Raw genomic sequence first — 26,233 nt, 5'->3', positions numbered from 1 at the left:
GCAGGGAACTCTGGATATTTCCCAAATTTGGGTGGAGAGCAGCTTCTTTATATAGAGCACCCTACACCATCACCAACACTCTGAATATGCTCACCTCAAATGTCTGTTTTTCTAGCAGAATTTTTAAGCAGAGGGTTAGCACAGTGCCATCCATGCCGGGCTAGAAAGCAACAAAGCCTCTTACCATATTTTGCAGCAAAGTTTTTAAGCATAGGATTAGCTAGTCAGTGCTTCTCCCACAATTAGTGTTATTTGGGTTTTCTAGAATGGTTAACACAGGGAGTGAAGCACATGTATTTTGGAACGACCTGCAGTGCTGCATTACACCCAATAACAATTCTTTTTTTTTCTTCAGAGTTTTATATAGCGCAAACATGACTTGAAAGTATTAGGTATCAAAGCGCTTTACATGAGTACCAGTTGCGTTACATAAGGACACATTTGTTTTTTGTTAGGCACGGGGAGATTAAGTGATTTGCCCAGAATCACAGGATGTTGAGCGTCGTTGCTGGGAAACGAACCTTGTTCCCCAGATTTGAGGTCGACCCCCCTAGCCGTTAGCCCACTTTATTGGTGTCCCTCTGCAACTCTCACATCATAAAGGGATCTAATGATATACATACACATAGTGCCAGCTGTATGAATGTGTTTACTAATTGCAAACCCTGTGCTTTGGTAAATTGCAAGGTGTGCGTTCTGTTCTGTAGTATACAGGCCATTGGTAAACACTAACAGCCATTCCTTCATGGTATTGACAAACCTCCTCTAGAGTTTGGCACCCCACGTGCATGCTAGTTTTAGTGTCAAAGAGGGCTGGTGTAAGTGTGCAAATTTAATGAAAGATACCCCGCTATGTTTTGGGGTGCACGGGAGTGGAGTTCACTCTCAGATGAAGAAACGTTACATGTGCCGTTGCACATATCACAATACTTACTCCTGTAGCCCATCCACAAAACTAAAGGGCAGTAGTGGTATGTTTTTAAAGCTGGTGTTGTGGGGGGCATGATACACAATAAAATTCAGATCTACCTATACAACAATTGGTGGCATTTTGAGACAAGGCACTTTGATTAAACCAGCATTTTTTATACAGTTTAGTGCTTTGCTACAGTTCTTTTTCTTTTTATTTACATAAATGAATCATAGACCTTTTTGCAATATGTGTTGAACACAACATTTTTGAGCCGTTCAAAAATGTTCTTGCATGATCAGCCAACGTGAGTTTGCAGTGAGCTTACCCCCACCCTAGTACCCGGAACCAGATTTATTCCAACACCGTACTGTTGTAATATTGAGTGTGAGTAAATACATTTGCGAGTTTACATTTTGCGAACAGAAAGAAAGGAATTTGCACTCTTACTTAAGTTGAATGTAGGTAAGCAAAGGAATTAAAAATTTGCTAACATTCGTGCCAAGAATTTTCAATTCTATTAAGGACAGGAGGCGAGCATTATGCTTTCTCTATTTCTTTACTGAAGAGACAGCAGCCAATCAGTACACAGTAAAGAAGAAAACTACAATACCCATGAGTACACAGACAGTATAAATAGGGTCACAGAGGTCATAACTTCCTCTTTCTTTGTCAGTAACAGTTAAATAATGAAAGTCAAAATCGTAGAAGAAAAAACCAAGGATCCATGAAGAACATCTGGCCGCAGGTCATCCACAGGTCAAGTAAACAGGCAAATCCAAGGACCAGAGGGACGAACCAAAGCAGCAACCGGAGATGCCGAATCCAATGTTCATTTGAGGTCGGAACCTGAAATAGCAAAACATAGTCGTAATACCTACACCCACAACTCAATGAAGGAAAAAACCATAAGAGGGCGGGATATATTGCATAAAACATTGCTTAATAAAGACAGAAAAAAGTTATATCATAACTGTAAATAACAATGCAAATATCAATTAGAATAACAAGGGTGGGATAATCCTCGCCTCCTGTCCTTAATAGAATTGAACATTCTTGGCACGAATGTTAGCAAATTTTTAATTCTATGGCAGGACGGAGGCTCCGATTATGCTTGTTTAAAGCTTATCCACCACGACAGATGCAACATCAATAATTGGTTTAAAGTAAAAAGTCTAGAACACAGATTCAGAGGACCAATCCGCAGCCCTCATGATGTCATGAAGACTGGCACCCATAGAAAAAGCCTTTGAAGCCATAGCTCCTCTTGCGGAATGAGCACCAAACAGGGAAATATCAATGCCCGCTTCCTGCATGAGCCAACGTAACCAACGCGCTAGCGTAGCTGGCGTAACAGGCTTGAAAGGCTTTTGCAAAGCAATAAGAAGTTGACCCTGCAAATCATGTCGAAAAGACGCAGTGCTTACCTCGTAATCCTTGATACACTGGACCACACACAATTGAGGGTTGTGAGGAAAAGAAGGATAAGAAACGGAGGAGGTATTACATTTCGTCCGTTTAGAAATAACAAAGGTGACACCCTCAGGGGAGAACGTGCGACCGGCGAGGTCCAAAGCCCGCACATCAGAAAACCGTTTGCAGGATATCAAACACAAAAGCATAGTCAGCTTGGCTGAAAGTTGTTTACGGGTCAAGAAAGAATTGGAAGGCCAAGAAGAAAGAAAACGCAGTACAACAGACACATCCCACAAAGCAACGTACTTGGGACAAGGAGGTTTAACCATCCTAATGCCTTTCAGCAATTTAGAAATCAAGGGATGTTCTCCCGCTGGTTTGCCATCAATAGGAAGATGACCTGCCGAAATGGCAGAACGAAAGTTGTTCTCAGTCCTGTAAGCCAGACCAGAAGATGCCATAGAGGCCAAAAAATTGCTAATCAAAGCGAGATCTGCTGAAACGGGCTCCACCGACCGTTGTGAGCACCAATCACACCAGCGTTTCCAACTAGACGCATAACGCTTGCGTGTGTTGGGGGCCCAAGCTTCATTGATAAATCGGGTAGCGTCTCCCGATAATCCAGGGACTTGCCAGCGTCCCCTGAAATCCTCCATGCCACCAGCTGGAGCTGACCCGACAACACCACAGGTGAGGATTGTGAAGAGGATCCAAAAGCAGGTTCCACTTGTGTGGAAGGAGGAGCGGCGTCGAGCAGCTCATCTCCAGAAGAACTGGAAACCACGCCTGGGCCCTCCAGAGAGGGGTGATCAGAACAAGTTCCGAAGAGAACTGACGCACCCGGGCCAGAACCCGGGGAATCATTATGAATGGAGGAAACGCATAGCACAGGAGAGGAGGCCAAGGCTGGAGAAAAGCATCCGTAGCCAGGGCCTCCGGATCCGGACGCCAGCTGAAGAATTGGGGAAGCTGGGCGTTGAGACGGGAGGCAAACAGGTCCAGCTGACAAGACCCCCAAATGCGAGTCAACCTCCGAAAGACCCGAGGGTGAAGCCTCCAATCGCTGAAGTTGCGTAGATGGCGAGAATTCCAGTCCGCAATCTGATTGCAGGAACCCGGCAAGTATTCTGCAATAACTGTGATTATGCGTTGCAGATACAGGTGCCAAAAGTCCTTCGCAATCTCCGAAAGAAGCCTGGACTTGGAACCCCCCAGTTTGTTCACATAACGAACTGCAGATATATTGTCCATCCTGAGAAGAATGCACCAATTCGTCTGTTGAGGGGACAGACACCGAATTGCGAAGGAACCCGCTAGAAGTTCCAGGCAATTGATATGCAAAGACAGTTCCTCCGGTGACCAACGACCCCCTGTTGCCACCGAACCGCATCGGGCCCCCCAACCCCAGAGGCTGGCATCGGACTCGATCACAACATCGGGAGTCTTCCCGAACAGCGCCCGGCCGTTCCAAGACTCCATGTGGTCCAGCCACCACAACATCTCCGTTCGGGCATCCTCCGAAAGGGGAACATGATCTGAATATCGAAGACCCTTCTGAAGATGTCTGATCTTGAGACGTTGAAGCGCTCGATAATGCAGTGGAAACGGAAAGATCGCTTGAATGGAAGAGGACAGAAGGCCTACAATGCGAGCCACCGAGCGTAAGGAAACAGTCTGTTTGGCCAGAAGCAGACGGAAGTCCCTCTTGATGGACCTGATCTTTTGCCCGGGCAGAAGGAGTTGGCAGGAGACAGAGTCGATCCGAAAGCCCAGGAAATCCATCGACTGAGATGGAGTAAAGTCGGATTTCAGAGGATTCACCAGGAAACCCAAAGACTGTAACAGATCGATGGACCATTGCAAATGAGAACGAAGAAGGAGAGGACACTGCGCCAAGAGAAGGACATCGTCCAAGTAAACAATCAGACGAACTCCGCGAGACCTCAGAGATTCCATCGCAGGGCGAAGAAGCTTCGTGAAACACCACGGAGCTGAAGAAAGGCCGAAAGGAAGGACCTTGTACTCGTACCAATTCCCGAGCCATTGAAATTGAAGATAACGACGATGAGGTGAATAAATTGGCACCGAGAGATAGGCATCTTTGAGATCTAGACGAACCATCCAGTCGCCCTCCCGAAGCAGGTCCCGTAGAAGATGGATACCCTCCTTCTTGAAATTGCGGTATACCACTCCGCCGTTGAAGTCCTTTAAATTGAGGACCAAACGAGACCCACCCCCTTTTTTCTCGACGAGAAAAACATTGCTGGCGAAGCCTCGGGGATGAGGGGTCGTGGACACGATGGCCCCCTTGGCCAGAAGGGAGGCGATCTCTGCGGAGATAACTCTTTGATCTTGTTGGGAAAAAACAAGAGGTCGAGGCCGAAGATGCTGGTGAGGGCGAGTGTAAACTCTATCTTGTACCCCTGTACCGTCTCCAGCACCCAGGCATCGTTCGAGAGCAATTGCCAATTGTGGAGAAAAGATTGCACTCTGCCCCCCAAAACCACATTGGAAGCGAGAATCAAGCTCACCTGAGGGGGAATCTTGTCGTCCTCCTTGGTTACCGTTGTAACCACCTTTGCCGTAAGTATCTCTGCCCTTCTTGGAGGGGTAGAAACTTGACTTGTTGCTGGAGTAAGATTGATTTCCTCTCTGGGACTTATTGCCTCGCTGCGAGGCTTGATCCGCGCCACGGCCGGACGAACGTCCCCTTCGTCCGGCCCTGCCAAAAAGTGGACAAAAGGCTCTACGGAGATTGGCCTGGGCCTTATCCAACCCACTGAATGTTGACACAAACTTTGTCAACTCCTTAAGAAAAGGAGCCCCGAAAAGCAAGCCCTGAGCCTGGGGACCCGATTCTGAAGATGCCAAATCATTCAGCCTGGAGTCGAGCTTCATCAGGATAGAACGACGACGTTCTGAAGACAAAGCGCAGTTCGCATTTCCCAGAATGCAAACTGCGCGTTGAGACCACCCCACCAGTTCGTCGGGGTCAATCATATCTCCAGACTCCTTGGCTCGGTAAGCCAAATCAAGAATCTTCGTGAAAGGCCCCAACATATCCAAAAGCTTATCTTGACATGAGCGCCAAGAACGATCCAAGCCTTTAGTGGGATCCTTTCAGTACTTTTTCATATAGGTGATCATGGTCGGATCCACCTCAGGAGTGACTGCAAGTTTGTTGGAAAGATCTGGGCGAGGACACTCAGAGCGCAAACGCGCCCGCACATCCTTCTCGAAAGGGGTGCGAATGTGGTCCGGGACATATTCTGCCACCTCAGGAGAGGGCAGCCATGAGGATGAGTTCGGATGAACAATATCCGACGGGTCAAAAGTCAATACTTGTGGTGTGGAAGGAGCATCCACAAAATGTTCCTTTCTAGCCTTCTTGGAAGGAGGCGGCCTCGCCGGCTCTGAGGAAGAAGTGGATGAAGATGATCCGTTGTCTGAATCAGAAGAAGGAGAATTACGAGCAGGAGCAGGACGTTTTTTAGCTGCAGGTGCAGAAGATAAGGTCTTCGCCAACTTGGCAAAGTCGGAATTAATGGGGGTTTTTTGGCGACTTCTTACTGCGCCCAGAGGAAGGAGGCAACCAGCCCTGTTGGGCAGCATACTCTGATAAATGCCGCTTCAAAGGCGCAATCGCCTGGAATAATGCCTGACCCATGAAGTCATCCATGGATGCAGAAGGCTCCTCCTCATTATAATATGCATACCCTTCTTCATCATAATAATCAGCCATGGCGACAAAGTCTGCCAGTAGTGCCCACAGGATGAAATTCAAAAGAATTCAAAGTATTTAAATGGCCAAAGCCGAATTTGGGGGAGTGATACCCCTAATGCAAGCCAAAATGCAGGAAAACCTGACAAGCAAGCGAAAAAATAAAGGTGGAGGGAGGGCTTGCACTAAAAACAAAGCTAATTTATACAATCCCTTCGATATATTAGCACAAAAGAGGCGTAATGGAGCTCAAACGGCAGGCAGTGACAGGGCACGTCTTGTGAAATATTTTAAATTCCTCCGTGTGAGACGAGCGCCGTCACAAAAGGAAAACAAACGCTGTCGCGCATGCGCGAACAGCAAGCTGCCGATAGGAGGGACGCGCGACATACGCGCGTCTCTCCAGCCCCCAAATCTCCCGCTCCACCAAATAAACAAAAGGACGCGACACAGCGTGTCCGTAAAGAGAGGTGTCACACGCTCTCAAAAGCCAGCGGCCGAAAGCCGAAACACGCAAAACAAAGCCGCGGGAAAGCCGAGCACAGCCTAGAAGCGGCAACTAGAAAGCGCTGTAACTGAAAGGAACAATGCGCGATATGCAAAGTAGAAGCGCACAAAGCGGTCAACAAATGCACAACAATAGCGCTAAGGCAAGTACAATTAATACGAATAAAGGCACTTAACTGGCTGCGAAGCAGCAAAGAAAGAGGAAGTTATGACCTCTGTGACCCTATTTATACTGTCTGTGTACTCATGGGTAATGTAGTTTTCTTATTTACTGTGTACTGATTGGCTGCTGTCTCTTCAGTAAAGAAATAGAGAAAGCATAATCAGAGCCTCCGTCCTGCCATAGAAATGTGAATCTCTCCCGTTTGGCTGTACTTTATCTAAAACACTAGCTGCAGTTCCGCCTACTAGCCACAAGAGTGCCCCATTAAGCTATGTAGTTGTGTCTGGAGCTCGAGTGCCTTTGATTTTTCCTTCAAATGTATTGCGGTCCATTTTCTTAAAGTGCACCAGTACCAACGAAAGTATAAAATTATTGCTATGTGGTTTATGCTTAGCTTGCTTGCATATATTCCGTGGGGATTCCTTAAAATAAGGTAAAAAATTCCTTTAGTATTCAGGTGAATGTAACGCATTGATTGGTGTGCTGCTGCTCTGTGGCACGTGAGATTTTGAGGCCACAGAATCAAGGGACGGCAGTTGTCATCCCCGCATGGCACTTAAACACTGGTTATGAGGTGAGCGGAAATACCGGGTGGAATCCGTGCGCTTCCCACTTATAAGCAGGCTGTAGTCCCCGCTTGGCCCCTCTACCAAGACTGGTGGAGAGGTGCTGCTCCTGCAAGGCCACATTTTCCCCTCCCTGGATCACCTTCCTGCCGCCGCCTGGGTCACTGCACAGATATCCGCTTGTGTCATAATCAAGCCTGATTGTGTTAACCCTGTGAATGCTCGTGCAAGGCACCATAGCATTTTTACTGTGCCTTGCATGAGCACGGAACTTATTGGAGTTCCAGCTTTTTGGAAATGCTCACAAGGGTTCTTTGTAATTGTCCGATGAACCCTTCAAGTGTTTCATTGTAAGCACTAGTTTCTTATTGCTACTTCAGTGGGATTTCACTATTGCTTCAGCCACTTTGGCCAACCCGTTGTTTGAACCCATGGTTCTAAAACTGATGAAGTTATCACCTAGGCAACAGCCTTTCAAGTTATCAGAATCTAAGACCCAAGATTATGTTAGCTGCTGTGCCTTACGCTTTGGTGCCCTATCCTGTGTGTTTATAAGGGTAAGATTGTACTTTGGACTCATTTCTTGTTCATTCAGAAACTCCCTTCCAAGATGGCCTCCCCGCCTTGGTTTGTTGATCCGGTGCCCCCTCTCAGATGCAACAGGAGCGCTGAGGTTTTTTGGCCACCAGAGTAACTGCTGTGGTGTAGGTTCTATCATCCAAGGAGAGAATCTCCTGGCAGGATTAAATGTATTTTAGCACATGAATTGTTTCTACGTGCTACATATTGAAATATCTTCTTTTAAAGTGGATCTCTCATTCATTAAATCCTGCACCCATTTAATTCGGGTTGCAGAGTCATGTATTATACATTGATGGAATATGAAGGGCAGCCGCATACGCTTCCTAACATGTTTTCTGCAAGCTTTTCTCTTTCTACGTCAGTGTTGGTCTGAATGAAGCAGGCTAATGCTTCCGCTTTCTCTCTTTTATTACCAACTTTATCATTGTTTCATATGTAGGAAATGGAAAGGGGGGAGATAGGGAAAGACAATTTTTGTTTTTACTGTAAATCATAGTTCTCAATCTTAGCCTACCCTCATGGCTATAGATTTTCAAGGATCAGCGACTAAATGGGAGTGCGCCCAAGCAACAGAGTGAACTGTAGACTCTTCCTCTGGTCCAGGTCAGACATTCTCTGGGGCTAAGTCCAGCTGGGGCCTTGCTGAAAGGAGGTCAGCCTAAAGAATGGGAAGCTAAAGTTATGTATCACATGTTTGGTACATATCAATCGCTCCCTGACTGATGGGGAAGAGGAACCAGAAGAAACCTTGGGGTGCTCCAAGACTGAAGGGGCCTGAAGAGACCAGCTCTCACTGCACTTTCAAAGTGAACATTGAGTAGTGTCAATCACCACAGTCCTCAATACTGGGGCCATATTAGGGAAAGCGTGCACTATCCCTCTTTGTGCCCAGCACACCCTAAACAGGTGTGTAGGGTGCAAACAGGGATAGTGCACCCTAATAGATTGAATGCGCTGCCTTAAGGGCAGCCACAAACTTTGCTGCCCTAGGGTCACCGCATTCAGTGAACTACACAGTGGCTGTTTCAAAGCTGCTCCATATTTCACAGTGCAGGCAGCATGCCGCTGGCACTTTAAACAGGGGGGAGAGTTTCCTCTGCAGGTGGCGAAGGAAGTGACTGCACTCAATAGCAGATGGATGTCTGGGGGTCCTTCAGACCCCCTTCAGCCACTCAAGTGGACTGCCTTCAGGAAGCTCACTGACAGTGCGCCACCTTTTTGTGATACACTGTGTGTGCGCTACCTAAGGGCATGTTTACAGTTGCGCCGGCATCTATAATAAGGCACTGGCATAGAGGCAAAGAGATTCCCTCATTTGCTTGGGACCACGCCCCAATGTAAATAAGGGAACGCCCTTTCATGATAGCGCTGGCTCTACATGTGTCCCAGTGCTATCAGTATTACAGAAGGGGGCGTACTAGCATCTGCGGCCCCTTCTGTAATACCACTGTACCCGCTGTGCCCCCGGAGCACAGTGTGTAATACGGCCCCTGGTGTGTTAATTAATGTAATGGCAGTGGCAGCGAAGTAGTCAAAGAAAAACAAGGCTAAGACCACACCACCCCGTGGATGTTTCCCATGGAGGTTCCGTCCCACTGCCCTGGAGGGAGATCTTTGTGTCTGGGGTACACAGGGACCAAAATAGGTCATGATAAAGTCAACCTGCATATTTGGCTGCCTGCAATATTTCCTGATGTGTAAGTCCATCCTACTAAGTGTGGTCTTTAATTATAATTTACTGGCACAAATGCCATTTTCTTTATGTGTGAAATGGTCATGGACACCTTCATCAGTTTCTTCACAGAAGAGGTACCTATACCCGTTTACCATGCATTCAACCCAAGGGAACTTGATTTGGGGGACATGGACAGTCTAAGTTAATATAATGGACTCATTGAAGGTGTTGGTGTGCTAAAAGTCAACAAAATGTATTCATATATATGAATCTGGAGCCACTAGGCGATTCCCTTTTCCAATCCCTCCAAAAGTTAAATGGAAGCTAGAGCTAGAAGACCTAATCAGGAAGGCAACTAACCAACACCATTTATGTACACAATGTTGGTGACCCAGAAGTCGAAACAATGAGATAAGTGAAAATATCCATAAGACTAATACTCCTTAACAAGCCCTTTAGGCAGGAGCATCATATCAATCCAATTCTCAATGACATAATGTCTGATCGCAATATGACCTGATTGTTTGAAAAGCTAAATTGGAACACTTGCCATCACAAGTTGTGTTCCACCAGGATTTGTGATACTTCACTATTGTTAATATACATACGAGTCTCTGAAAATTCCAGCAACACCATTGTGGTGTGTTGGCAGCAGCAGAGGGCCCCAAACCACCATGCAGGAGACCCTAGCTGGTCTACATGGGGTGTAGAATATGAACAATTCCCTTTTGATCCACAGCAGCACTTCTTGAGGTAGAGTTTCACCGCTCAGTGTGCTGCAAGAGATTCATGCATTCATTATTTCATTCCTTGCTTGCCCCCCTCACAGAACCACTGTAGGATAACTGTCCGAACCTCGTTCAGTGGGCCATGTGGCCCGCAGGGGTTATTGGGCCCAACCGTAGTGGTTGAGGCCTTTTACTCCTGATGTCCCTGGGCCCAGCACAATATGGATCCTGAGCAGCTGGGCCAAGTACCCTTTCTGCACTTGACTCCGAGTGGTAGCTGTGGATGAGCAGTCAAAGGTTCCTTCGGAGGGTGGGTGTTTGGGGAGTAAATACAGGTTAGTAAACACAACTTATAACTCAAAGAGCGCATAGCAAAGTCAATAAATCAATGGGCGGTCACATTTTTTTTTTCATGTTAACATGAAATATTTTATTTCTTACTCTACACATTCAAAGATGTATTACAGTATTCATAAGCAATATCTCAATCCCGTTGAGGTCAGGGCTCTAGTGTTTCACTGGCAAATCCCTGTCCCACCCGCTATTCGTTTGTGGTAAAGGTTATTCCCCATTCATTGGTGGCTTCATCCAGGGAATGTTCCTTAGTAGGCCTTACTCAAAGTACACTCTGACTCTTAGAAAGTAGTCAAAAGTGTCTTTGGTACCAAAGCACCTTAAGCAGCGAGTTCTCCGGAGCCCGCTAGGCCCTTAACAAGTCTTACCCGATCCAGCAGCGAGGAAGCATCCAGCACTGCAACATTCTAAATGCTGTGGTACTGCTCAGTCGAGACGGTCTGCATGCGGGAGGTACAGCAGCTTAGGCTTATGCGGCTGACTCCCACAGCTATCAGAGGTGCTCTGCTACTTTCTCCTGCAGGGTAAGTTCAGCGCCCCCCCAGGGTAGGTCCTGGTGCTACCAATCTGGTTCCAGTGACATGGCGACGCACTCACGGCATCCTCCGTAGTCCACGGGGCAGGTCTGGGGAAAATCCTTGATGCTTAGTTCAACCCACTGCTCACAGCATCAGTTCTTGGGTGGTGGCCCGAACTTCAGAGCTCACTAGGTACTGGCTGACCCTCTTGCCATATGGGGTTACTGCAGCACCTTCAAGCAAGGCGTCGATCTCGACAACAAGGCAGTCTGTACCACGGTAGCCCCTTCTGGTATATGGGGTCTCCACTAAGGCCCGCACAAGTCTTTCCACTTGTCAGCAGTAATAACTTCCATGGCGGCCCCTCCTGGTATACAGGGTTGCCACAGCGAAGCAGCATAGGCTTCACTCTCTCCGAACGGCACTCAGCTCATAGATATATCCCCAGCAGCCCTCTTCTGGCATACGGGGGTCAACGAAGTGATTCTGCAAATGGGCAACGACATGTTTGGTGCAGAGGCTGTCTCCTCGCACCAGGAGTCCTCTTGACAGGGTTCTCCACTGGACTTCACTCCCTCCAATGCTCTCCTATTCCTCATAGGGAACGCCGGCCTTGGCAAGCAAGCAGGCACTGGTGCTCCAGGCTTCAGAACAGGTGGTCTTGGTCTCCCTGAGTGATGTCCCCTCCCCAGCCAGAAGACTAGCAGACCTTGGCCTCCCGTTCTGAGCATTCAGGATCCAGGTAACAGTACAGTTGGACACTCAAGGCAGGGGTACATGGCCATAACCATTCCTAGGACTTTTCCATCCCAATAATACCTAAGCCATATTGCTGATCCTTCAGGGTCCGCTCATCTGTTTCTCCATGGTGGATTTAAAAGTGGGTCCTTCCTCACTGATAGTGTAGCTTAGGTTTGGCTGAAACATACATGGATAGTCAGTCAGTTCAAACACCTGAATCACAGTGGCTGAGGGGTGCAGGAATTTAAGGATGTTCCCATGCTTAGAAATAAAGGCCACAGTAGACAAACAGTGCGACCCAACATGTGTGTGTTGTGTGTGAGTTGTATGTATGTGTCCTCCTCGGGTGGGGAGATGGTTTTTTCAAGTCTGAAGTTTTCTAAAAGGACAAGAAGGGCAGTGGGTGCAGAGGACATAGTGCTTATTTTTGCCTTATTTATATATACTCCTGACGTAATTCCTAGTAATGTTCAATGGTTCGCAAAATAACATCAAACTCTGTCGACAACGGATATGATCTGCTTTTTCTGTGTAAGTCATCACATGGTTCCTGCTTCCTTATGGTATCATGAGCAGATTTATTACCAAATGTTGTCTAAAGCAACTTTCCTTTCTGCCTTTATTTTGCCAGGATTTACAAATCGAAAGAGAAAGAGCCAAGTATAGTATATCTGGTGGCTGTACTGCCCTTTCTGTGGTTTATTTGACAGGGAAATTGTATGTGGCCAACGCTGGAGACAGCAGGTAAGCAACACAGCCTTTCTATTTGCATTGATTTAAATGAGTTATTGATCATGTTCCCGCGTGTATGTACCAATGCTGTCTATATGTAATGTATAGTGTGCGTTAACCTATAAATTGTAGTCTTTCTTTGCAATGATGCTTTCAGCAAGGCCTTTTCCCCTGCAGTGTGCTTTTTCAAACTATCACGCTTTTGTTTCTTGCATGTACTCTGCCTCTTCCTTTGTGTTACCCTAGCAACGCGAGGCAGGAAGGAGATATGCATCAATCTTGGAAATGAGAGCTTTAGCTTCAGGCTCTATGGGTGAGATCATTCGATCAATGAATAGTTTGCCCATGCGACTTTGTTGAAATCTATTTACACTATTTTGGAGGGAGAAGTAAAGAGAATTATTAGAAAACTCTTCTGCTTAACAAAAGTGTTACCATTAGCTGCAGGGATTTGGTGAAATATTAAAGAATAAGGGATAGGATGAAAGGAGAAATGCTACGTAGACGGGTATTGATATTTGTTCTCAAATTAACCCAAAATGTCTTTCTTTTGAGCAAAATTATGGGTAGTCACCTAAAGAGTGATCTGGGTTTTCTGAGGCAGTTCTGGCTATCGGAAGAAGCATCTGACAGGCCATCAGGTATCCCAAAATGCATCTGACCAATTCGAGTTGGTTCCTGATGGTAGAAGGAATGCCCACCTTTCTCTAAGCTCCTCTGTCCAGCTGTGCTCGTCCATCCACGCAGGCCACTTGGGGGTGATTAGTCTTACAAGAGAGGCCCATCTGGTGGCAGGATGTTTGAGGAGCATCTGATCCTGCAGAGGCCTTCAAAGACTTTATGATAGAGATGGCAAGAGAATCCCTCAGGCAGACACAGAGCCACGGAGATGATGGCCGCTTCACGGGCGGGGCCTTGGAAACTCACTGCACTCAGTGAAAGGAAGGCATAGGGCAGCCAGATGTGCTGGCCAAGAACAGGATTTACAATGTGGAGGAGTCTCCTTTGGAACGAGTATGCGGGTGGTCGTGCCCTGGTACCGCTCTGCTGTCTGTCACCTGGCACAATCTGGTGGAGAAGGACTGAGGAGGAGGGGAGTGCTGCAGAGTGCGATGCTGCATTTTTCCTTGCCTTGGCTCCAGGCTAAGCCATTTTTTGTTTCAAGGCAGAGCAAAGATTATTTGTGGTAGTATGTCAGAAAATTACTTGAGGAGAGATTTCTTTCAGCCCCAGAGCAGGGTGAAGAATCCATCATTAGAAGATCAACCTAGTGGCCATGCCCAGTAAGACCTGATGAGGGGATGGTGAAAGAACCTGAATAGGGTTGAGAAGACCACAACAGATGTGGAGACGGATCTGGGGAAAAATGAGGTGGCGGTGATGAGTTCAAAGCTGCAGCGACAAATATGAAGAACAATGCTCAAAACAGAGAGGGCCAAGATCCAACCACGAGTGGAGATGCGAGAGTGCTCTTTCAAGGTAGATGCGAGAGCGCTCTTTCAAGGTAGATGCGAGAGCGCCCTTTCAAGGTGTGCCAGTGAAGCTGCATTTGGAGTCAGACTACAAACATTAGATGACACAATGATGGATTCATATATAAGGGTCCTGGGATTTTCTCTGGTGATTGCAGAGGAGGACCATATGTCTTTAAAATGCTCATTTTTACTGATGATTTGACACCTCATGATCACATCGGCCCTGTGTATGTCTAAAAGTAGTATAATTTACCATCTAGAGTACCTGGCCCCACTGCTTCTCAGACTGGAGTTACGCTGGTGTTCAAGACTGGCATAATTCAGTTTTACAAAAGGCAAATTTCCTGAAAATAGACTTTTCTTTGTCCTTAATTTTTTAATGCGTTCAAAAAAATGCCATTGCCTTCCGAGTTTATAAGTGGACATTTAACACTCTTAGGGCCTCATGTAGGTAAATAGTATTTACCGATTCGTAAATACCGAATTTTACCGATTCGGTATTTACGAATCGGTAAATGCTATGTAGCTAAAAAATAGTTTAAAATTACCGAATCGTTAAGATTCGGTATTTACCGAATCGGTATTTACTGATTCGGTAATTGCCATTCATTCCGATTCGGTAAAAGGGGGAAAACATTGAAGGGTGGCAGGGTGTCACTTTGACACCCTGTTGCACCCCTCAATTGTTTATGGGTGCACATGTTGCAGACATACATGCCCTAAGGGCATGTATGTCTGCAACATGGCACTGAAGCAATTTGCATTAAAAAAATTTTTTTTTCTTTTTCGTTATTTACCACCAACTTGTAGTTGGTGGTAAATAACGAATCCTAACATGGGATAAGCACTCATTTAAGTGCTCCCTACATTAGGAATTCGGTAATTTACCGAATCGGTATTTAAGAAATCGGTAATTTACTGATTCCTTAAATTACCGATTCGGTAAATTACCGAATCCTTAATTTCGGCCCCCTACATAGGGAAAGCCCATTACCGGTCGGTAACGGCCGGAATTCGTTAATTTCAGTCGTTACCGACCGGTAATGAGCCACCTACATCTGGCCCTTAATGATGAACTCTTTGGTTTAGGATCATTGTCAATTGTCTACTTGCGTAATGTATGTGTCGGAGGTAATTTTAACAATCGTCGATTTTCCTCTGCTCCATCACCTACATTGGTACCGGCGATGCTTGCTAAGATAATTGAGATCTGCGGGCGAGCAATCGGCAGAAGGACTACTTTACTTACAGATTGTTTCTACTTCAGTGGCATATTCGCTTAACGAGCAGTGCAGCCCAATAAGTGGTGTGTCGTATTCTGTCGTGGTCAGTGTGGACTCGGGTCACATCCCCAACCCTGACATGTTCAGCTGGCCTGGTCCAAGCAGAATCAGAGAATTGGCACAGGGCTTGTTTCCCGACGGTATGGAAGAGTGATAATTCATGTATTTATTCCATGCAGCTAACCTATCACAAGGGAAACTTTTAGTTTCTGCCAAAATAATTTTTAGGTCGAAGCACGACCTGCATTCAATGCGTAAGCATTGATTGCAGTGCTTCGACAACTATTGCTACCCGTTTTTGGGAATGTGGACAGGAGAGGGTGCACGAGCGCAGATCTGCTCAGTTTTTACCTCGTGAGCGCGCACGGCGCCGTGCCCCTCTCCTGCCTCATTCCCTTGTTGTGGACGCGCTTTTGCTAGTGGCTGTTAAGTTTCGTTTTGACTAGTGTGAAATCAGTTTTGTTTACACCTGTTTTTTATGGAACACGCACGGCACGGCAATTTCCAAAACAACAGGCACACACATACATACATAGAGAACGCCCCCCCCACACATGCACACACATCCCCTCCTTCTACACGCATGCATATATACATAGAGAACGCCCCCCTCCCCCCCACCCGCCGCCCACACACATGCACACACATCCCCTCCTTCTACCCCCACTCCCCCCTCACTCACCGGGCTGTTTTTCCATGTCCCTCTCCCTCCAGCGGGTCACTCTCGGCGGCAGCAGGCTCTGATTTCTCCCTCCAGCGGGTCACTCTCGGCGGCAGCAGGCTCTGATTCAGGGTCGGAGCTCGGCGTGTCTTCTCCGCGATCCACATCCACAGCTTGCGCCGAGACAGCCGATGTGCACGCTCACGGCGGGCGACGGCGTCTCGTGCGCTCCCACCGCGGTTTCGCGCCCAGAGATCGTCTTCCTGAAGGAGAGGTGGTGCACTAGCTTTGAATTAATTTTGGGCACTTTACTTAATACATTTTTTTCGCCCTTGTTGTAAAAGACTTTAATCTAGTTTGTAAAGGATTCTCAACTATTCACTGCACACCCTTGGAAACATCTCGTCACAAAAGTGCAACTTGAATCAAATCGCTGCTTAGCCCCCATTTACAAACCTCTTAGAAGGCTTGTGGCGTGCTTTTTTGGAGAGCTTTTCGGCTACAGAAGCACAAAGGGAACTCTGAAAAGAACGGAATCTATTTTTTTTTTGTGCCAAGTGAATTTGGAGAGCGCTTCGTGATGGACTGTGTCCATTTTTGGAGAGCTAAATTAGCTGCTGCTGGGGCATTGTTTTTGTTGACGCAGTGTATAGGTTGTGAGGCCGTGCAGCTGCCACCGCAGCGGGCGAGCAGAGGAAGGAAGAGTTCTGGCCTCCGTTTCCTGGCTGTGGCAGTCGTGCCTTGGGAGCCTTTCTCCTGATAGCGACCATCGGAAGCTGGAGACGGCAGCGTCCCCATGTCTGAAAAGCTCGGTGGTTTCTGATGCTGTCCCGAAGGCTCTCGCTTCTCCAAGTTTACTGAAAGGTGCACTCACGGTAGGTGGGCAATGCTTCTTAAACTCTTTAGGGTTATGATTTTTGTAGGTAAGGCAACTCCGTCAGAATGATTAATTTGCCCAGGATCACACCATTTCGGTCAAATAGGGGAAGCCAGGATTAAAAAGTAGTTGAGTCGACTATTGATCATCTGCACAGGACATAAAACATTTTCCTAGGCTGTTGATTATAGCCGTTGTTATTGACAACTGCTAGTCAGTGCTTGGGGTTGTGCTTTTTGAACTTTATTCCTCTTTTAAAATTATATTCTGTTATTTCAGTTGTTTCGTTGCTTTGGTTCGAACTATGCGCTTTTAAATACTTGGATGTCTGTTCATCACTATCGCCCTGTTTACAAGTTAGATGAATTTCATGCGGAGATTCCGCTAGTGCCAGTGTCTCCACATGGGTTTCCACCTGTTGCGAGGTAGACCCCAGAATGTGGAAAACAGCCGACACGGGATTACCACGCAGAATTCACACGGTATGCTGAGCAGTTTAATACCCCATTAACCACCTGTTCGGAGCAGGTGTTAAATAGAGGGAAGAATAGGTTTGCAATGGGAGAGTACTGCATGCCTGCCTCCCCCTCCTCCCCCGGGATGCTCGGGAACGAGCATCGGCTGTTGTTGCATCCAAAGTCTCATGCAATTATACCGACCCGACTCTCTGGCGGTAAAATCGGGTCTGAGGATGGATATGGGGACAGGTGGCCTTTCGTGATCCCGTCTATTCATGGTCGCCCGACCTGTAATGTGCTTCATATAACCAAGGATCTTACTTTGTGATTCAAACATATCTTTTGGCTTCACATAGTTCGCTAAAAGGTGCAAATGACTGAACGGCTGGGGTCCTTGCAGTGAGTGCTCGGCTCTTGCACGGGATGTGCATAAGAAAGTTTTATTTATGTTTTGTTTCCGCCTGGGGGGAGAAAAACAGCCTTTGCTCTCCCTGAACCCAAGGAACTGTGTTTTATTCTAACAAACTTGAATCTGCTGCAGGATGATTCTCGGCAGAGCATGTCTCATCTCGCCTCCAGCTACCCCTCCTTACCCGGCCTGTGAGGAACACGCAGCGCGGGGGAGTTCCCTAGGTGTGTACTCCTGCACTACTGTGCAGACTGCGGAGGGTCATCCTTAAAACCAAAGGTAACCGTAAAGAAGCAGTTTAATATGCACCGCTTGGGTAGATGCACCCTGCATATATATCACTGCAAGGGTCTTCAATGCCTGCAGGGTGCGTTGTTTATGTACTATTTTCATGTCAACTTCCTGCTTAGCTCTTAAGCCACCTATACAGAACAAAATATGTGCGATGAAGGCACAAATTGTCTGTTCCTGCATAATGACAAGTTGTCCTCCCAGAGAGGAGGCATGCTGTTAGATTGTGGTGGGCTCAGCTTGCTGTACAGTAGCAGTACCATCCTCCAAGTTGTTCTGCCAGTGCCACCTCAGGGGGCTTGTTATCTTCTGCTCATGGTCAGTGAGCGGGTGGCAAACAATGCTGCAGCGTCTGCTTTTGTCTGATAACTGGCGAGTACATTACCTGTGCTGTACTTGAAGCTGGGTGCCTGTTTACATATCTATTTTGTTTTTATTATCCTAGAATGTCCTATTTGTGTTACCTTTTTGTGTTTGGCCTGTGTTATGATGGTAGTGATGATGACTAGATGTGGTGGTGTGTGCAGTTCAGAATAAGGCGAGAGTCATAGGTGCTCTCTTCCATTGGAATCCCAATCTAAATAAAATCTTAGTTTTATGTTTAACAATTGGATAAGGGGTTCAACCTTGCACGGAAAAATCTGTAAAGGTCGTGCCACACAAATCAGCGAACCTTGGCTGAAACCCTGTAACGAGTTTTCCATGAGAAGTGTATGTTTTATGTGTACGTTTGTGTATGTAAAAACAAAATAAAACTTATTGAAATAAAAAAAAAAATTGGGTAATTTGAATGACCTCAAAGCAATATATGAAATATGCATGATAAATATGTACAATTGTGCTTTTGATGAAACAAGTTCTGCAAATCTTCTTTTAGAAACTGTGAATTGCAGTTAACATTCATAGATGAAGCTTTAAATGCTTTTGCCAAATTAAACTTTTCACAAGACATGTCTACTGCTTCTGCAATTAATTTTCACTGAGCTGTCTGTCACCCATCATAGAAATGCCTTTGAATGTTGTCGAGGTGCAGGTATTAATTTTTGCTGCCAAATAACGTTGTTACTTGGTACATACCGGGTGATTAAAGGAGCCAAACATTAGTAATATATATTCAAAAGCCTTTTTAAAAGTAAGGAAGGAAAACTTCGAAACACCCCGTAAAAATTGTTGGAAATCCTTCCTGCAGTGACAAGGCCCTAAAACTATATTTCGTTTATTTTACCGCTGATTGGAATAGAGGGTGCAATTTTATGCTTGCAGTACACAACAGCGTCATGATAGAAAATATTGTGTTAATCTCCGTTGCTTTGGGGCTGCAAATTAAAAGCACCCTTTAAACTCACGCACATCTGTTCTCTGCTTTTATTACGGAGAAGGCAAAAGTATTTTGATTGGGCAGAAGTTGTGTTCTCCCACAAAAAAGTGATCGCCATCCACACATTGTGATCATGTTGTTTATTTTTCCAGCTGCCTGAGCTTGTACTTTCAGGGGGACACACATGACATTACAATGCTATTGAAGTGTCTTAGATAACTAGATCATTTGTGTTCTTTTTCTCTGGCCCGGCACAGATGGGAGGCGCAGTCATTAACCTACATGGATTTTTAGGTCTGGCTTGACAGTGCAACTGTCATTTGACTATTTAACCGACACCAATATTATTATACTGTCTTTGCTTCCACACAACTACATATATATACATTCCCAAGCTATTTACTTGTCATGCATCACATTACCATACAATTCTCCTTTAAAGCCTGACCTGTTGGCTTTGCCAATGCTGGTATTAGTGTCTGGGTGCCCACATAGTACTTCTTGGCCCAAGAGTCTTGTTTCGCTTAGTCTCTGCTCCCACCCTCCATACTTCCTGCCTGCGCTTCGCTACTGGGATCAGCATTTACTCAGCTGCTACCAGTGTTTCCTGTGGGAGCAGGCAGAGGAAACATTTTGGCAGCTAACACTCCTGCTATCAAACCCTCAGCCTCCATGCATTACCCTCTGTGTCATACTTCTTCCTCCACCGTCTCTTGCACATCTCCATTTTCCACAAATACTTTATAGCAATACTACTGCTGCCTGTGTCATCGTTTTTGAGAAACTGTCAAGCTGCAAGTGCAGCAAGTCCATGTTCCGGTTTTCTGTCCATTGAGGAACCGATACTCTGTGCATGTGCTTACTTTTACAAGGATAACAAATGACTGTTTACTACCCATGTTGCAAACCAGCATTGCTAGCTCCATTTTTAGGTCGAGCGACCTATCTCAATGCGCATGCGCATTGAGCGGGAGCGAGATATAAAGGGGCTTAAACAGAGGTTTAACTAGCTGGCGATTTGGTGCTGTGCCCGTGCGCTTTTAGGTCAATGCGCAAGCGCATTGACCTAAAATGCGCGTACACAGCATCAAATTGTCAGCCATCTGTTGCCCAGCTTGGTGCCGCTCCACCCCCTGCGGCATCAAAGGCTTTCACGGCCGGCCGGCCGTGTCTCCTTTTCTTTTAACTTATTTAATGTGGTTTTTTTTTATCCCCCTCGCTTTCAGTTTCACGGCCGGCCGGCCGTGTCTCCTTTTCTTTTAACTTATTTAATGTGTTTTTTTTTATCCCCCTCGCTTTCAGTTTCACGGCCGGCCGGCCGTGTCTCCTTTTCTTTTAACTTATTTAATGTGTTTTTTTTATCCCCCTCCCCCCAGCGTTTGCTTGGCTCACAGCCACTTCCTGTGGCTCTCTCCCAACTTCCATGACTTCCCCAAACCTCCTCTCTATTGTTCCCCACTCCTCCCATCTCGTTTTATTGCAGCAGATGCCCGAATTGCAAGGCTCACAGATACAACCTTCCAGTTTCACTTCTTGTGCTTGCCTCCTCCTGTTACTCAACCACCTGAAAAAAGCTTAACGCAGTTACAGATCCTAATGCGGTTAGAAACTTAGCATTATTAGAGCTGCTTGTTACTCATATTGCCTTGTTTTATTAATTGCTTTAACTTTAAGCATGCCCTCCCACAGCTCTGGCTGCCCGCCCCCAGGACCCCTCCGAGATCACTTCTTTTTTTTTGTTTTGTTAAATTAATATTAATGCTTCTCAGTGCTTCATAATATAAGTGTGTCACAGCACCCCAGTGTGCTGTAAATAGTAGCCAGGGGCGCCGCACCAAGCACTCTGTTTGGAAAACAACAGATACACTTCATCACGTAAACAAGCCTAATCTGCAGTAATGGACCAGCATTCACTGTGTTGTGAAAATCACCCGCTGCTGGAAGCCCTGGCCTACTACTTCCGTACGCTGCGATACACAAATTTACATACATCTTTTGAATAAAACAAAGTATAGGCTACTCTCAACTAGCACAATTTGCAGTGAGCGGGGCTTTAAGCTGATTCATGGCACAAGTGTGAATCACAGTTGTGGTGTTACTGCACAGAACGTGACAAAGGCGTTTCTTCTGAACGTACCTGGTGCAGAATCCGGTCGCTATTAGTGCAGGTCAGTGTCACTGTATTTTTTTTATCCCCCCGCTTTTGCTTGGCTCACAGACACTTCCTGTGGCTCTCACCGAACTTCCATGACTTCTCCACACCTCCTCTCTATTGTTCCCCACTCCTCCCGTCTCGTTTTATTGCAGCAGATGCCTGAATTGCAAGGCTCACAGATACTCTCTTAGATATCTCTTTAGATACACTCTCCTGCTCTCTAGAGATGTGGCCTAACGACCAGAGCTGCCATCTAAGTCACGTAAATACAAAACATGTTGCATTCCAAATGCTATAGGTGTCACATTCGCGAAAGTTATAACTATTGGCGTTGTAAATGACAAAGCTATCAATTTAGCTATTTTAAAAACCAATAAATAAATAAAATATTTGTCATTTACAAGACCAATAGCTCCAACTTTTCTAATGCGAGACCTATTGCATTTCCAATGCTTGTTATTTCTGTTGCTTCTGCTAAAGAGGCACTACATTAATCACATGTGGAGCATGTGTCCTTTTGTATTTTGCATACATTAAAGAATTACAGAATGTAACACGAATCGGTACATATATTATCCATGCTGATGATAATCGCAAACTCTGACTTTATTTAAGATGAATCAACTAGTGGTCCTTACACATTTCGTTTACACCCTGCTTATTTGGGGGTTGTATCAGCATCAGGGGTGCAGCCCCTGTTTGCTGTGGTGCTACCCTTCACCATCGTTGCGTGCAAGCCACAGGGCCCCCCAATGCAGAAAACATGCTCAAACTCTCGCAGTTAAGATATCGGACAGGGTTCTCCAAAGTCGGCCCTGGCGGACCGGATCCATGCCAGATCTTTAAGAAAATTACATTTATCTAAGTGGAGATATGCTAAAAATCTGGCATGGATCCGGCCCTCCAGGACCAACTTTGGAGAACCCTGATGGGCTATAGAAAAGGGGCCGAGAAACAGAGTGCAGTGGTTAACACGCTTCTTCATGTTTTACTAAAGTATCTCTCTGACCCTAAAGGCCTGGCCCTGATTGGTGCAGTCAAGAGCCGGACCTATCCACATGGTGGTGTTCAGGGACCCCTTTATAAGACCAGGGAGCAAGGGTCGCCTGCTGAGTCATTGACAGACTGGCACCTGATGCACTGTCAATGTCTCTCTACGTCAACACCGGCCTAGCTTTGGAGGGTTAAATGAATAAGGTCCATGTTGGAGTCCTGTTCCCAGGACCTACTAGCTCCCTCCCAAGATGGCGCACTAACTGGGCACCACCTGGTGAAAACGTAGTCCCAGGGTCTTTTTGCTAGTGCTTCTTCATCTGGAATATGACGTAGCTGCATGAACCACATCACCATACAAAGCAGGAAACACCCACTCTACATTGCATGGATGCTAACTGTGCACCAACACATAATCATTGTAATAGAAGAGACCTCGCATGCATCGAACGTGTCTTCTGTAATATGAAAGCACCCCAGATGGCTACAAATGGGGACAGATGCCCACCAAGTCTCCGAGGTTCTTCCTGATATCAGATTACCAGGCTTCGACTGTAGAGATGGAAAAGTTTGTAATTCACCCTTCGTAGTCAGGCAATATCCGATAATATCAACCTTCGCAAAGTAGGCTGCTTTGGCCTGACTCTACAAAGTGTGCTACTAAGCTACTGCCCCGCCTCCCAAAGATGACTTCATGCTTTTGGATGCACCTGGAGCAGGATACGGTAAATGAGCAGGATGCATATTGCCATGGTTACTGGAAGATGCTGAAGAGGAAGGCAGTGGGGGCATTGGGAGGAGGTGAGTCATACAGGGTGTGGGCTGGCGAGGCTCGACAGCTGTGCCTAGCAGCAGTGGAAGCAAGATCTGACTAGCAGAACCTAGGCTGGGGGCATGGGCAGGGCTACAAACAAGGTGCGGGTGTCAGCAACGCCGTTTTCAGGAGTCCTGAGTCACAAAATTCACAGTTGTATGCTTAAGTTCCCTCCAGGTTTTAGAACTGGACTATTGAAAGGTATGGAATTCACACCCATTTCTGTTTGTATTAGCTTTTCGAGTGCAGTCTCCGCTCTGCAGAGAAAATACCTACGAAGGGACAGAAGATTTTCAAAAAAAAAATCAAAATCTTTTATTTCTCTTTGTGCTATCTTTGAAAAATATTTTTCAATGAAAGTTATTTCCTTCCTCATGTTGAAAATATTGGTGCATTTTCCCGAGTCTAGTACAGCATTTACACCTCGGTCATTGACCAAGTTTACCAATTCTAAATGTTCTTTTTTTGGGGAGTGGGAGGACTGCCAAGATCCCCATCTCATGCACCCTGCTTTCTACCAAATTCAGGTTCTAATTTTCTCGGTTGTTTTTCCTGGTAACTTTTCTTGGTAATGGATTCGAGATTTTCACTTAATGCCAAATCATCACTGTATGGGTTGAGTAATGGCTGGATGAATTAGGCTACTCCTGAGTCGCTGTCTGAACCACAGGAGTGGAGACACGTATAATTTAGTTGGCCATTCACATTATGGTAGAGTCCGTGGTGATAAGGACTCAAGCTGTCTGCTCTCTGATAGTTCAGAGGGCCAGGCAGGTCCCCATCCATGACTGTCACAGCTTCATGGTATTATAATGCATCTCCACCTCCTGAGCGAGGATAGAATTAGTGCCCTTGTGCTCTCCTTCATCCAGTCCATACCCATCCCACCTCCCATGTCTCCCTCTTGATTTCTGTCTCGCTCTAATTCATCTCACTCTATTCGTATGCTCCTTTAGGCCTCAATTTGTCCTGCGTCTTCCTTTCAACCCTCCTCCTCTCTATTTCTGTCCTTCTCTTACCCTCCCCCCCTCTCGCTCACCTTTTGCTTTCCTCTCCCCCTTCCTCTCTTCTTCCTCTGCTGGAGAGTGGCCGCCTTCCCCCACGGTGCTCTCTGTTTTCCGGGCTTGTCTTTGTCCAGACTGATTATTCCGTTCCCTTCTCATCACTCCTGCTACAACACCACATTAATTGCCCTTTCGGTGACGGAAATCTAAGGGAAGCAGCTGAAAATAAGATTGCATTTGCTCATATATTTGCTGCTACTGTTGCAGAATAGATCATGAAGTGATATTATGTCATAAGGGGCGTAGCTTCGGTGGGGGCGGGGGGGAGGTAGGCGGATATTGGTTGGAACTCACCTCCTCCCCCCAAATAACTGCTCTGTCAGTATGACGCACTATAGTCAATTCTGCTGCCAGTAAAAGTGTTTATTTGTTTTAAGATTACTGGCCCCAGGAAGAGGAGGAATTGCTGAGAGCACAGGCAGGGCCCCGAGCTCAAAACACACATCTGAATAAAATGGCCACGATCGCGTCAGAGCAGTTGACCTCTCTCTGCCTGTCACTCCCTCCACTGTGCTGCTGGGGTGGCCCCTCGATGAATGAACTAACCCCCACCCCAGCGCGCCTTTGTCAGGCGCCGCATTCGGGCCCAGTGCTTGAGCAGCATGGGCACATACGCTGTCTCCCCATGCCACTGGTTTTCTCTCTAAATGGATTTCTAATCTGTTCTGGTTGTGCTGCGCTGTGCTCTTGAGAGGGCAGGGGGGCCAGGCAGGTGGGGGACACTGGCACACTTCCGGTATGCATTGTTTACATTTTTGTCTAGCACAGGCCACATGCACACCTGCCATGTATATGTACTCAACTTGCTCAGAAACTCTGATGTAAGAGTTTCATGTATATATTATTAATCAACGAGAGAGAGAGGAAAAATCAAGTACAGTCTCGGTCCCCCTGGTAGACTAGTATAAACGACAGAAGAGTGTAAATTCGTTAAATGTAAAAGGAAGAGCATGGAACAGGGTGTACAAATCAATTGGATTTGTGTAGAAGGCCCTCACTCACCAACGTGGTTGGTGACATGCTTCATCACTGGGCCCCACCGGGAGAACCCGAATGCCTCCCCGGTGTGCTACAATGCCAGATTTACTGCGGAGCTGGATTTTTTGTGAACATTATTGTGAGTGTGGTGAATTAAAAAGGACCAGATTGTGTTTTACGAAAAAACTTTATTAGGTAGCCAATCTGACATATTAAAAACTATGTGTAGGGAAATTGCCAAATACATTGTTTGGCTATTTCCACTTAAAGTGGGGTCAACATGTTTCTGCCCTTGATGTATGTTTACTGGGCATTTGTCGGGACCATGAGAAATTGTACCTCGGCGGTATGGGCACGCTAAGGCCCACCCTAACCAGAGGACGTGAAAGTAAAAAAGACGTGGAAAATATGTGTAAATGCCAGGCACCCGTTCGGAACCTGTCTTCTCCCTCTGACCACGGGGTCCGGTCAGAGGGAGAAGACAAGTTACGAACGGGTGCCTGGCGTTGCGGGCGGTGTGCCATTTTCGCCTCCACCCCCCTCCCGAGACCGATGGGGCATGGATGGGGCATGGATCGCTCACATAACAAATCCAACGGGTTGCTCTGACTTAGAGATAACCACACAAACCTATTGTTTACACATATTTTTCACGTCTTTTTTACTTTCACGTCCTCTGGTTAGGGTGGGCCTTAGCGTGCGCATACAGCCGAGGTACACTTTCTCATGGTCCCGACGAATGCCATTGACCCCACTTTAAGTGGACATAGCCATACAATTTATTTGGTAATTTCTCTACACATAGTTTTTAATATGTCAGATTGGCTACATAATAAAGTTTTTT

At 46.3% G+C, this 26,233-nt stretch overlaps 1 protein-coding gene and 1 long non-coding RNA gene across 2 annotated transcripts in view; one reads left to right on the top strand and one right to left on the bottom strand.

The window, feature by feature from the left end:
• Positions 1-26,233, top strand: part of PPM1H (protein phosphatase, Mg2+/Mn2+ dependent 1H) — a 601,142-nt gene that overhangs the window by 367,964 nt on the left and 206,945 nt on the right. Inside the window, exon 4 of the mRNA XM_078675682.1 lies at positions 12,513-12,625. Coding sequence (XP_078531808.1) covers positions 12,513-12,625 — 113 coding nt within the window. The remainder of the gene's footprint in view (positions 1-12,512; positions 12,626-26,233) is intronic.
• LOC144818345 (uncharacterized) lies at positions 1,451-24,612 on the bottom strand. Its single transcript, XR_013607090.1, has 2 exons — positions 24,387-24,612; positions 1,451-1,759 (listed from the first exon to the last, which is right to left on the bottom strand). It is a non-coding gene; the product is annotated as an uncharacterized LOC144818345 (long non-coding RNA).

This window comes from Lissotriton helveticus, chromosome 1_1 (assembly GCF_964261635.1).
Source record: "Lissotriton helveticus chromosome 1_1, aLisHel1.1, whole genome shotgun sequence".
Classification (NCBI taxonomy): Eukaryota; Metazoa; Chordata; class Amphibia; order Caudata; family Salamandridae; genus Lissotriton; species Lissotriton helveticus.
This window is presented reverse-complemented; position numbering and strand designations above follow the sequence as displayed.